At 37.5% G+C, this 13,736-nt stretch overlaps 1 protein-coding gene across 1 annotated transcript in view; it reads left to right on the top strand.

Annotated features, from left to right (window-relative positions):
* KBTBD8 (kelch repeat and BTB domain containing 8) overlaps nucleotides 1-7,100 on the top strand; it is an 11,941-nt gene extending 4,841 nt beyond the window's left edge. The window contains exons 3-4 of the mRNA XM_007445667.1: nucleotides 15-1,129; nucleotides 3,828-7,100. Coding sequence (XP_007445729.1) covers nucleotides 15-1,129; nucleotides 3,828-4,291 — 1,579 coding nt within the window. The 3' untranslated portion in view covers nucleotides 4,292-7,100. The remainder of the gene's footprint in view (nucleotides 1-14; nucleotides 1,130-3,827) is intronic.
* Nucleotides 7,101-13,736: the final 6,636 nt, after the last annotated feature.

The raw sequence follows: 13,736 nt of genomic DNA, 5'->3' as shown, positions 1-13,736 counted from the left end.
TCTTTCCTTCCTAGATCCATGTTCACTAGCGGCCTTACAGAAAGCACTCAAAAAGAAGTTCGAATCGTCGGTGTTGAAGCTGAGTCAATGGATTTAGTGTTGAACTATGCCTATACCTCCAGAGTTGTTCTGACAGAGGCCAATGTTCAGGCCTTGTTCACTGCAGCTAGCATCTTCCAGATTCCCTCCATCCAGGACCAATGTGCTAAGTACATGATCAGTCATTTGGACCCACAGAATTCTATTGGAGTCTTCATCTTTGCTGATCATTATGGTCATCAGGAACTTGGAGATCGATCTAAAGAATACATTCGTAAAAAGTTCCTGTGTGTCACCAAAGAACAAGAGTTTCTTCAGTTGACGAAAGACCAACTGATAAGTATCCTAGACAGTGACGATTTAAACGTAGACCGGGAAGAGCATGTTTATGAGAGCATTGTAAGGTGGTTTGAACATGAACAGAATGAAAGAGAAGTGCACCTTCCAGAAATTTTTGCCAAATGCATACGTTTTCCTCTGATGGAAGACACCTTTATAGAGAAAATTCCACCTCAGTTTGCACAGGCTATAGCCAAAAGCTATGTGGAAAAGGGACCATCCAGTACCAATGGCTGTACACAGAGACTTGGAATGACTGCATCGGAAATGATCATATGTTTTGACGCTGCCCACAAACACTCAGGAAAGAAGCAAACAGTGCCTTGTCTAGATATATTCACAGGAAGAGTGTTCAAACTATGCAAACCACCAAATGATCTAAGAGAAGTTGGGATTCTTGTATCACCAGATAATGATATTTACATAGCAGGAGGGTACAGGCCAAGCAGTAGTGAGGTCTCCATCGACCACAAGGCAGAAAATGATTTCTGGATGTATGACCATTCCACTAATAGGTGGCTATCCAAACCGTCCTTGCTTCGAGCCAGAATAGGCTGCAAACTGGTGTATTGCTGTGGTAAGATGTATGCAATCGGAGGGCGAGTTTATGAAGGTGATGGGAGAAACTCACTAAAATCTGTGGAGTGCTACGACAGCAGAGAAAATTGCTGGACGACCGTTTGTGCCATGCCTGTTGCTATGGAGTTTCATAATGCTGTGGAGTACAAAGAGAAGATCTATGTTTTACAGGGTAGGTGCCTAAGTGATTTAGTTCTTCATGAAAGGGTAACAGGTCAAATTGTGGTTCACCCACTCATAGTAAAACGTAAGTTGTTTCTGTTCATTGAGGAATGCCTCTGGCTTTCTTATCATAAACTATTTGTTGGAACAGTCTGTTCTTTAAAGGACCAGTAAAGAAAATAAACTTTTCAATCAGAAAAGGCAGGTTCCTTAAATGATCCTGTGTTTTATGTTCTTACTGTGTTTTGACATCATGTAGAATAAGTATTTTTGAAAATATTTTTTCATAAATAATAGTTCAGGATTTGGGAAAAACTCTTTCAGAGCCATTTTTAAGAATTCAAACAAGAAAGCAAGTTTGATACATGACTTTTTTGCTCTTCAGTAATATATAATCAAGAAATGGAGCAACTGCTTTTCTTATGGAACTTACTGGATTAGTTTAAAAGAGAAAAAAGAACAAAGCATCAACTGCAGTTGTACTATTCAGTTGCCAAAGAATTTTGTATAAGCCTTACAATCGCAAACGTTATGAAACTTAATTACAAAGAGTTTTCAATTACAGTCTTCAAGATTTTAATTTCACTGCAGTTGATGCTGTCATCCATAACATTGTTTTCAGTTTTTTTTCACTGAAAAACTTTGAGATGTCTCCTTTTTCTTACTGTTAACATTATGAGCGGGACGATAATATACTTAGCTTAAAAATTTTTGTTTAAACGATTGAAGACTATTACCCTGGCAAAGATGATCTAGTAGAAGTAGAAAGAGGAACTCAGTAAGAGAGCAAATAAGATATTTGATTCAAGGTTCTGATTTGTGCTAATGTTTTCCTTGTGTTTGAATTCTTATCTTAGTTGCTTGAATGCTGAATGCAGTGTTGACAGTACCAACATCCTTATTCTTCTTTTGTGTTTCTTAACTGCTTATATATAAATGTTTTCCTTACACTGACTACTCAAATAAAACAAGGAAAAGGGGGCAACTTCTGTGTAGACACACGTGATTTTTTAGGTCGTTTCCCATTCTGTTTTTTTTTTTTTTTTTTAATATTCTTTGCTCTATCCTTTTTCTAACTTAAAATTTCCTAGAAATGCCTAAACCCATTTGTTTAAACTTCAATGTAAAGTTAATTCTGCAGAGGGAGTAGTACTCTCTAGTGCCTTATTTTATTTGACTAGAAGCATGGAGATGATTTAGGTTTGTTGGTCTTGCCAAAAAATGGAGTACCTGAATGGATGTAAAATCTATCAAGTGTGGTTGAATAGGTTATATCATCCAATATGATGAAGCTCTCTCTTTATATATTTTGGTTTTACTGGCTAACCAGTTAGTTGATAGAGATAGAATTAATTAGATGACTCCCAAAGGGAATGTAAAGGTTGTGTATTAATGTAAATACTAAGGCAAAGTAACAATGAATTAATAGAATTTCAGGGCTGGAATGAACATTGTTTAATCTGAGATCGTATTTTATAAAAGAGAAATCTGAGGCACTGAGGGTTTTCTTAATTGCCCACCACTGTTTTTAATTTATTAAGAAGACTTTAGATTTTAAAAATCAACTTTTAAAATGTATTATCTTTCCTTTTTATAAGAAATTTGTAGAGAGGTAGTACATGGTAGAAAGTGTTAATTCCTGTCTTTATTAAGAATCCTGTTATATGTTAGTCAATAAGCGTATGTAATATGCAGGAAAAAGCTAGGACTTTAACAAGCTCTTTTGTGAAAAATTGAAATTACAGCATCACTTTTATTAAGTAGGCAGTTATATTTGTTGATAGGAGTTAACCTAGTTCAAAACAGTTTTCAAGGGGAAGCTCAATCTAGAAGTAGGTACTTATAATCTAAACAAAGCCTCTTTATATAAATAAACTTGACATGAATAGTCAGAAGCTTATGCTCTACTGTCAGTGGCTACTGGAGTATCATTTAATCTGTTCATAAAGGATTCAGATTTTCATATCAGGGATTTTATACAAATGTCATAATTACCAAGCTCTTGTAAATCTTCACTAGTTTAATTCTTTTAGACATTTTTGTATTGCAGTCTGACTCAGCACACCCTTTCATTGTCAAAATAGAATTGAAACTGACTCATAGTCAATTCTCATAAATAATGTGCGTGTTTTCTATCATCTTAAGGTCATGTTTTCTCCTCTTGAGTATTTGTCTTTGCATTACACCAACGCTAAAGTAAACACATTAGTGGCCCGTAGACACAAATCTGAACAATTCTATGTACCATCTTCTAATTAAATAATTAGCACTTAAATTTATAGTGGCTTACTCATGATTGAAGCTATATACCTATTTTCATCTTACTGGTTAACCGTTAGTAATAATGTTTTTTTTTTAAGCTGGCTTCAAATAAATTTTTTGAAATACCCAATTGGATAGAGTAAGTGAAACCAAGCTCTCAACTGTTATACTGCCATCAAGCCAAACTAGTGCCTCATACTTCCCCATTTTGAACACCCCAATTCAGGTTCACTCTAATACTATGTTATGTTGTGCATGGAATGAAGATGTTTTAAGCTACCATAATATTTAATGTATCTGTGGAGATTATAAAAGAAATATTTTAGAAAGTAAAATATTTGGAAAATTATACCTTTGGGTCTTCAACATACAACCAAAAAGAGACATGTAAATGTACATACTATTGTTTTTTCTTTTTTCTTTTTTTCCCCTTTTTCTTTCTTTAGGAGAATTTTTCCTCTTCTATGAGCCTCAGAAAGACTACTGGGGTTTCTTAACCCCCATGACTGTGCCTAGAATCCAGGGCTTAGCAGCTGTATACAAGAACTCTATCTACTACATAGCTGGAACCTGTGGAAATCATCAGCGTATGTTTACTGTAGAAGCCTATGATATTGAGCTCAATAAATGGACTCGTAAGAAGGACTTTCCTTGTGATGAGTCCATAAACCCATACCTTAAACTGGTACTTTTCCAGAATAAACTCCATTTATTTGTTCGAGCTACTCAAGTGACCGTTGAAGAACATGTCTTCAGAACCAGCAGAAAAAATTCTCTTTACCAATATGATGACATCACTGACCAATGGATGAAAGTGTATGAGACCCCAGATCGGCTCTGGGACCTTGGCCGGCATTTTGAATGTGCTGTTGCTAAACTCTATCCTCAGTGTCTTCAGAAAGTACTTTAATGAACGGCAGGCCCTAGTGAGCTCACTGGCACCTTGTGCTCGAGGAAACTTGGTCTTTCAATGATACAAGAAGTGCTGTCAGTATTTAAGAAAGCTGAGAGAGTTTATACTTGGAGATGGGTGCTCTTAAAGATGAGTGTAGGGAGGGATTTCTTTTCATCCTTGTGATGTTTTCATTTCAGTAAGCAAAAGGTAACAAAGTGCAATTATCAGCATTTTTTTTTCTGGTATAAATGTAATCACATCATTCTAGAATTTTGTGACGAATAGTCACTGAGATACCAGATGAATCGACAACTATGCACTCTTAGAAGAGTGGTTAGGGTATTATGGGTTAGAGACTTCCAAAATAGTTTGATGTGACTTTTTATTTTAAATACGGGTAAAAATCTGAGGCAATATCACTAGGACTTTAGCTGTGACCTCTCTACCACAGAGATGCACTAACTGAGATCCTCATTCTGAATATATGTATATTTGTGTACTGTTTTCAAGTGTACTGGATTTAAATGTGTTCTGTTATTAGAGTAGATTGAAGGAAAACCAGATCAGTCTCAGAAAGAGCGTTTAGTTTGATTGTTTTATATTTCCCATGTTGCTTTAAGTTAAGCTAAAGTTTTAAAGTAGCAGTTTTCTGTTGACAATTTTTTCAAGTGCTAACACTGTCATTTTTTTAAATCCTGAAAAGGGCTCAAAATCACAGGTGGCTGGTGCTAGTATAAGTTAATTCATGTGTATAGTTAGGTAGATTTAAATTGTCTGAGCCTATGCTTACCTTTCAAACTGGTATGTTAGTTTCATGGCCATAGTCCTTTACCTGTTGAACTCTTGTGATTTCACAGGGTTCTCTACTAGCATGATGGCAAGGTATGGCCAGTTTATGGTCTAACTGGATTCAATCTTAGAATAGTGAAAAGAATATTATACTCATTTTGCACTAACATGGGCCATTTTGTCGCCTAACCCCCTTCCCTATCCTCTACCTGTCCATTCAGTATCAGTACAATGAAAGGTAACTTATTTCTTTTCTGCACAGAGCGTAATGTGAAGTTTTACTCTTATCTTTAAAATTCTGTTTTCCAGAAACATAAAACTCCTGCAGTAGTCTCATTTAATGGCTTTTATGTTACCTATAACAAATAAAACCTCATTTAAAAAAAATTTTTGCACTTAACAGTTATGAATAATTTTGCATTGAAAACCTTGTTATAGCTGAAGGTGATTGAGGAGGAAAAGAGTGAGTGAATAGAACCATAACATTATAGGTACTGAACAGTTTTTCATATTTAACTGATGAATTTCTAACAGTTAGCTAGAAATATTAACAGAGGACAAATCAACTCATGTGTTATACCTAAGGCAGTTATTTGGATCAGTAACTTATTTTTTACTCTGCCTGGAATAATTAATAAAGGATATAAGTATAGCCCAGAGTCTGTCCTTAACTGGAACGTTTTGATTCTGTTAAAACAAACTGGCATGGTTTGTATTAAAAACTCTTGCACAAATGGTAATGTGATACTGTGAAACAAATTTAAAACATTGCCTCTTTGCATCACATACCTCGTTTTTCAGAAACTTTCCAAACTGCTTGTCATAGCCCTCTACAAGTAGGGAACGTTTCCTGAAGCCGAATTTAAAGTGGACAGCATTTAGAGAATTCACATTTTAAAATCTAGTCTTGGGAAGCTGGATACGTGCTGTCTCTTGCTGGCCTTGGTAGTGTGTCTATAATCTTCTTATCGACTTTGTCAACTAATCACCTATGTTTTTTCTCCCCATTTTTTGTCTTCCTGCTGGTTTGGGGCTATTTCTGTGAGCATTTTGAAGCATCTTTACTGTGCTGCATTGCAAAGGGAGGAAAAAAACAAAGCTAAGTTTTACAAGAGATGTTCATATTTTTGAAAGCTTTGTTGCATATCTAAGACTTTCTGCCGCTTTTTGACAATCTCCTGTATTTATTTAGAAGAACATGTTACTTGAAACCATGACATTAGAATATTGAGTTAATTTACAATGTGCCCGTGTGATGCATAGGAGTACAACGTACTGTGGATAATTCTGCAGTCGATTTATTCTATTGATCTGCGCAACAGTTGATCCTTTTGCTATATTGAGGGTGTGGTCTAAGTATAGTGTGTCAAAGCCAAGGTTTAGAATTTGCTGCGGAAGTAGAATATATATTGAATTTTGTATGGAGAACTATTTGTTTAAATTATATAGCTGGGATATTTTGCCACTTTTCAAATGATTTCAGAAGAGGTCCTAGAAAACTAAGATTAGTAATATGCGTGGGTCTTTGTTTAGATATTTAAGGTACATTTGCATAGTATGATGAGAATATAAGTAAAAGGCACAGTGGGTACTACAGAATTAAAATATGGGGTGACAGATGCCAGTCCCACTTGACCTTTGTTTTTGCATTTGAAGAAAGTATGTAGCACTTTCCTATATATTTTTTACACACTGAAAACTGGACGTGGTATAACTATGTTATAGGAAAGTAGAAATTGTATTCTTTATTTTCCATCTTTGTTTTCTGTTACCCTACAAAGTTGATGCTTAAGCATCAAGCTGGTTTCATTGGTGCATGAGAAAAAGTGGACGTGGCCTGCAAGGAATCAGATTCCCTACGTGAAGCGGTTTAAAAATGGCATTAAATGTTCAGTGCTCAGGTATGTAGTAAGTACTGTAGTCCTTTGGGGGCAAATGTGTAGATATTTTTAAACATTTTGCCATAATTGCACAATTTTTTGCATTTTTATCTGATGGCATTGTTTCTTATAATAAAACCTTTTCTGACTGAAAACTTCCATTGTCGTAAATTGACCTCTGAGTAGTGAGTTTTGCAGAATTAAAACTGGTGAAAATCATGAAATACCTTATATCAGGAATAGAAGGAGATTTTATTCTATCAAATGCCTGGTCTGCGGTACAAAACGAACTAGTTAAGGTCACCTTATATAATGCTATTGAAATTCTAAAGCAAGCTCACTCATATAGGTAGCTCCTTTGTTGAGTTGGTTCTGCCCACAAGTCTTCGTATCCCACTCCTCTCTCTCACAATTCATGTCTAATCCATCAGAAAATCCTGTTGCCTCTTCCTTCAGAATACACCTAGACTCTGACCACATACCACTTGCCCTGCTATCACCCTAGTCTAAACTAGCCCGCCCTGTCTGCCTTAATGCTGTGCCACTGAACTGGTCTCCTTTCAGTCACATTTGACCCCTTGGAATCTATTCTGTCCTCCACACAGTAGCCAGAGTGATCCTATTAAAAACGTAAGTCAGGTTATATTCTTCTGCTCAGATGTCTCCAGTGGCTTCCCATTTCCTTTCATATGAGAGCCTTACCCCTTCCTTCCACCATCAATCTAAATCACACTGCTCGGACCGCATTGCCATTCCACCCGCTCACTCCATTCCAGCCACACTGACTGCTGTTCCTCAGACACACCAAGCCCCTCCGACATCAGGGCCTTCGCTCTTGCCATGTCTTTTGCCAAGGAAGACCTGACCACTCATTTATTTTATTTTATTTAAGTTTCTATTTTTTAAAACTCCAGAGAGGCCTTCCCTGACCACCTCATGTAAGATAGAATGCCTTCCAACTCCACCCCACCAGTACCACCCATCTTTTCCTGCTTTATTTTTCATCTATCTCCCCCCATTGAAATGTAAGTTCCATGAAGGCAAGGGATTTATTTTATTTCTTGTTCCCCTCAGTTCAGTGCCTCGGACATCCTAGGCATTCAATGTTTGTAAAAACTGAATTTTCATTTAAGTCTTAGAGCACCCTGAGAAGTGGCGGAACCAGTGCTATTGCCTCTATTTTATTAGATGAGAAACACAAAGACCAAGTGGATCGCTGAAGGTCATCTAGGGATTAGACCCAAGCTTTCCACTTTGACCTCACCCTAGTTTCTGTGTGCTACATTAGTTCTAAACAAAACTGATACAAAGGCAGATGCTCTGTATTTTGTGTTCAATGGTTGCCCTTTCTGAGTCCCACCTTTTTCCCAACACTATCGTTTATAATATCTACTATAATTTGTAACTGATTGATTCTCAACAAGGGAGTAGATGAGGTAGGAAAATACCTTCAGTTATTCATCCTGCATCTCCATCATTATATCATTATGCTAATATACCACTGTTCTGAGTTCTGTCCCTCAAACAAGCTGAAGAAAAAAGGAAAAGGCTTGAGAAATACTGATTTAGAGTACTGTTATTTTGGTTCTGTGAAGTTAAAATGACTTGCCATTCTAAAATCTTGGCTGTATGACTGTTTTTTTATTGAAAAATTATTTGCAAAAACAGAAATTAAAAATAAGTGGTCTGGGATCTCTAACTCATCAGAAGAATGCTGTAAATGACACCTGCTAGTTTTTTGAAGTGAAATTTGGAATTTTATATAATGAATTTGAGTAGGGAAATAAGTATTTTCCCTCATTTAATGTGTCGAGGGTATACTAAAGTTTCTTGATTTGGACTTTTGGTAGACAGAACTTAAATGGCTCTCAATAGTACACACGAAGAGGTAGCGTTAACTACCACCAGTTCTAGTAAATATCAAGTGAACGCATCCATCATTCTCATTCTCCACACTTCATTTTGACGACCTATATCTCTTTGGTAGAAGATCCCAGAACCTAGAAAGTTGGGCATCTGGTTCATGGGTCTGCTGATTTTTCCTTCCTTTTTTGGTAACCTGCTGTAGCCTGGTTTACTTGTGTGTGTTCATAAGGAAGCTATTCTACACATTTCAACAGAGGAATCAATATGGCTGCCATCCCAGAGAAAGGAAAAAGACATTCCAGTCATCAAGTATATATTTGGAGATTTAAATTGCTAAGCCACAAGGCAAAATTTTAATTTATGAAAGTATAAAGTATTTTATGCATGCTGAGGGAGACACAGTTCAGTACGACTTAGGTAACCACAGACACAATATTCTACTTTTCAATCATGTATGTTAAATCACTAAAATGATAGAAAATATGTAATAGGCTTCCTACTAGCTACCACCTCTATTATTTAAGCTCACTTGCTCAAGAATCCTGCAGTTAGGTTTTTCGGATTTCATTGAGATGCCAGTCCACTCACCCCATGACTTTTTCCACTATCCATCAGCCCCTACTGGGGACTTTTCTGAAATTACCCATCTTAAATTCCATGATCCATTCAAAATAAAGTCATTTTACATTTCCTCAGTTCCCTCTCTTTACTACTGCCACACTTGCCTGAAAACACCCCAACCGTGAAAATCCCAGCTACGAGCCACCTCTGTGTCTGGCCCTGAGTGGAGGAATACTGCTGGAGAAATTCCATGGTCAAGCTGACTCTCTTCGACATGACATACCTCCCATGGGTTCTCAACATAATGGAGCAGTTTTTACCTTTTCTCAAACTGCCACATATATCTTTTATCCCTCTTGGTTCTTAGTTCTCTACTTTTCTTCATGATGTATCCAGAAGATAGCAGCCATTGCACAGGTGCTCCCTTTTCCTCCCACCATCTACCTGAATCTTCTCTGCTCTTCCTCTTAAAATATGTGGAAGAACTGTGCTGTTTCTACCTGTGGTTGCTTTGTGCTCCAGGTCCTTTACCATTCCCTCTCCCGAGTCATCCAACATTCCCTCTCAGATCATTCTAATAAAACAAAAAATGTAATTTTCTCCCACTTAGCAAAACAAAGCAAAACCAAACCAAACAATAACAGGTTGTCCTTTGGTCCAGCACCTCCCTCCACTTAGTGCCCCTTCTCTTGGCCTCCATGAAAGCCAAACTTTTGTCATCAGTTGTTTCTACAAGCTGTTTCTATTTCCCAGCTTTCATTCACTCTTCAACCACTCTAGTCACTACATTCTCCTCATAACCAAAACTGCTATTGTCAAGGTCTCCAACAACACTAAGCTCTAAATTCATTCTTCACATTTCTGTCCTTATCTTCGTTGACGTCACAGACATGTTTGGCACAGTTGACCACTGTATCTTTTCTGAAGCCCTTTCCTCACTGGGCTCCTGGGATACCATGCTCCAAAAATTCTCTTGTTACTGGCCTCTCCTTACTAACCTGCCTTTACTGGCTCCTTCTCTCCCTGGGTCCTCTTCTGTCGTCTCTTCTCATTTGACCTCACCTGTTTCTTTGGCATTGAATGTCATTTGCATACTGATGACTTTCAAATTTATATTTTCAAACCATCTCTCTACTCTTGGCTCCAGGCTCCCATCTGACTGCCTACTAGATAGCTCCTGTTGAGTTGGTGGTGACATCTCAAACTTAAAATCTTTAAGTCCTCCTTTTCCATCATCCCCTGAAAGCTCCACCTGCAAAATGCAATTTATATCTGTCCACTTCTCTCCATTTCCACTACCCCACCTATGCTGAAGCCAAGCTTCTACTGCCTGGACTGCTATAGCAGCAGCATAACTCTTCCGCCTATTTCAACTTGTGTCCACATTCTCAGTAATCCATTCCCAGGACAATAGCCAGAGTGATCTTACAGCAAATGGTATTGTATTATTGCCAGGGGTAGAACGCAGCAATTGCTATCATCAGGTGCTACATAAATGGCCCCTTGCTTACCTCTCCAACCTTATCCAGTGCCACTTGCCCTGTTGCTACCTATTCTTTAGATACACTGGCTATATCTAAAGACCTTGTGGGTATTCCTCCCATACACACTTGGCACTCCTTGTTTCCATGTGTATTGACCTTTATGGCTTCCAGTTGCCATACAGGTATTCCAGTTACAGGTAGTTACCCCTGAGGCAGCTTACAGCCAGTTCCTGATGGGAGCTGGTTGATAAAGACCCCAGCTTCTTCCCACAGGTGGGATAAGCAAGGCATATTCTACATTGTCTCCTAGAGTTCCCCTAAGTGGATGAGCCCTAGCTGCCCATTATATCTGCTTGATAACCACATCTTCCCTAATTCACTTTCCTACTCTCCAACCAATGCTTCTTGGGACCACCTTCCCTCCCCTTAATGAGCTACTTGCATGCAAATCCTTGTTCTTGCACTCAAATCCTTGCTCATAACTGGTTTCTGCAAAAACTCAACCTAAGACACTGGCCATTTTTTCAATTCCTCAAGGCTCCTATATGATGAGATTTGCTCATGCTGTTTCCTATACCTGGAAACATGGCCTCTCCTTCACCTCTGCTCTTTGCATGACCACTTCCTTCTTATCTTTCAGGTCTCAAAGAGATCTTCCTAACTAAATCCTATTGCAGTATTTAAACTTTTGTTTAAACAATCCTAGCTAAAGTAAATGCCCCTGCCATGCTAGATCTTACTACCCAAAGTGGGTTTTTTCCCCACAACTTTTGGTGTCTCCCCACTAAACAGAAAGCTCTATGAAGGCAAAGCCCAGGCCTATTTGCCATCCAATGTTTGCCCGTACCTGGAAAAGTGTCTCGCATATAATTTTTTTAAATAAACTTTTCATTTCAAAATAATTTGTTTCCAGAAAAATGGAGAAAATAGAACAGAGTTCTCATATATCCCACACCTAGTTTCCCTTATTATTAACATCTTATATTAATAAGCCAATATAGATTCATTATTATTAACTAAATTCTATACTTTACTAAGAAATCCTTAGGTTTTACATTATGTCCTATTTATGCCCCAGGATCTTATGCAGGATACATAACAACTAGTTGTCACATCTCCTTAGGCTCCTTTTGGCTGTGACAGTTTCTCAATCTTTCTGGTTTTGGATGATTTTGACAGTTTTGAGGGGTAATCGTCAGACATTTTTTACAATATCCCTCAACTGGGATTTGTTTGATGTTTTTCTCATGATTAGACTGAGGTTATGTGTTTGAGGAAGGAAGACCACAGAGCTAAAGTACCATCCACATCATCATGTCAAGGGTATATACTCTCAATATGACTTGTCTCTGTTGATGTTAGCCTTGATCACCTGGCTGAGACAGTGTGTGTTAGGTTACTTCTCTGTAAAGTTATTTCCCCCTCTTTCCTTTGAAAGAAAGTCACTGTGTGCAGCTCCCACTTAAGGAGTGCAGAATTATGCACCACCACCTTGAAGGCAGAGTTATCTACATAAGTTATTTGGGATGCTAATGCAAAGATTTTTCTCTTCTCCCTTATTTATTGATTCAATCATTTATTTATATCAGTGTGGAATCATTTTATACTTTGGGTTATTTTTTACATTTCTTTTTATACTTTGGGTTGTGATCTACTGCTACTTTACTTTGTGGCTCAAATCGTTCCAGCTCTGGCCACCGGGAGTTCTTTCAGTTGGCTCCTGTGCCCCTTGGACATACTCCCATTAGTGTGAGTGTTCTCATTTTTTTTTTTTTTTTTTAATATTTTATGAGCTGTTCCTATTTTCCCGCCTTATAAGATGCTCCAGGCTTAATTCATATGTTTCCTTCCCTAGGCCTGGGATCAGCCATTTCTCCAAGGATCTCTAGTTCTTTTCACTGGAGATCTGGGTACTTGGTATGCTCATTGTTACTGGGAGGTCTTTGTTTCTAGACCCTCTCACCTGACTGAAAAAGGAATTATGTGTGTGTCCTCTGCTTTATATGCACATATCTTAAAAATTCCTATATGTAACTACATCAATATGAGGCTAAATTTTAGTTCATACTGATGTCTCCTACTCTAATCTATTGCTACATGGAAACTCCTAGCCTTCTCTCCCACTCTGACAGTGAGAAGCCTAGCTCCAAGCATCTGCCATCCATTTACTAAATTGTTCAATTCTACTGTATGCATACAGTGGTGTCAGAATTGTTAACCCACACTCCCATACAACTTTATTAATGAGAGCACAGTGCTTATTTACAGTTCTTTGGCCTTTACTCTTACAGATTCCACTCATTTCTAGAGTTATTTAGGCCAGAGCCTTTCCCTCCCACCCACTTCAGTGAGCTTGTTTCATACATTTTATTTTATCTTATTTTACATTTTATTATTTATTTATTTTTGGCCATGCCACACAGCTTGTGGGATCTTACTTCCCTGACCAGGGATTGAACCCGGGCCACTGCAGTGAAAGCACCAAGTCCTAACCACTGGACGGCCAGGGAATTCCCCTGCTTTTCTTTCTTTTTTTTTTTTTCAATACATTTTAAATAATTTATGTGATGCTATACTTTTTCTTCTTCAGCCTATGATATAGTGGATTACACTGACTGATTTCTAAATGTTAAACCAGGCTTACATAACTAGAATAAAACCCACTTGGTCATGACATATAATTCTTTTTATACATTGTTGGATTTGATTTCCTAATATTTTGTTCAGGATTTTTATGTCTATGTTAATAAGAAATATTGGTCAATTGTTTGCCTTTACAGTTGAAACGATATGAACCTGATGCTTTACCTTCTGAGAGTTTTTTTTTTTTAATTAATTCAGCTTCTTAAATAGATATTAGGTTACTCAGGTTATGTATTT

This window comes from Lipotes vexillifer, unplaced genomic scaffold, assembly GCF_000442215.2.
Source record: "Lipotes vexillifer unplaced genomic scaffold, Lipotes_vexillifer_v1.1 scaffold239, whole genome shotgun sequence".
NCBI classification, from domain to species: domain Eukaryota; kingdom Metazoa; phylum Chordata; class Mammalia; order Artiodactyla; family Lipotidae; genus Lipotes; species Lipotes vexillifer.
The sequence above is the reverse complement of the archived record's forward strand: the minus strand, read 5'-3'. Positions and strand labels throughout refer to the sequence as shown.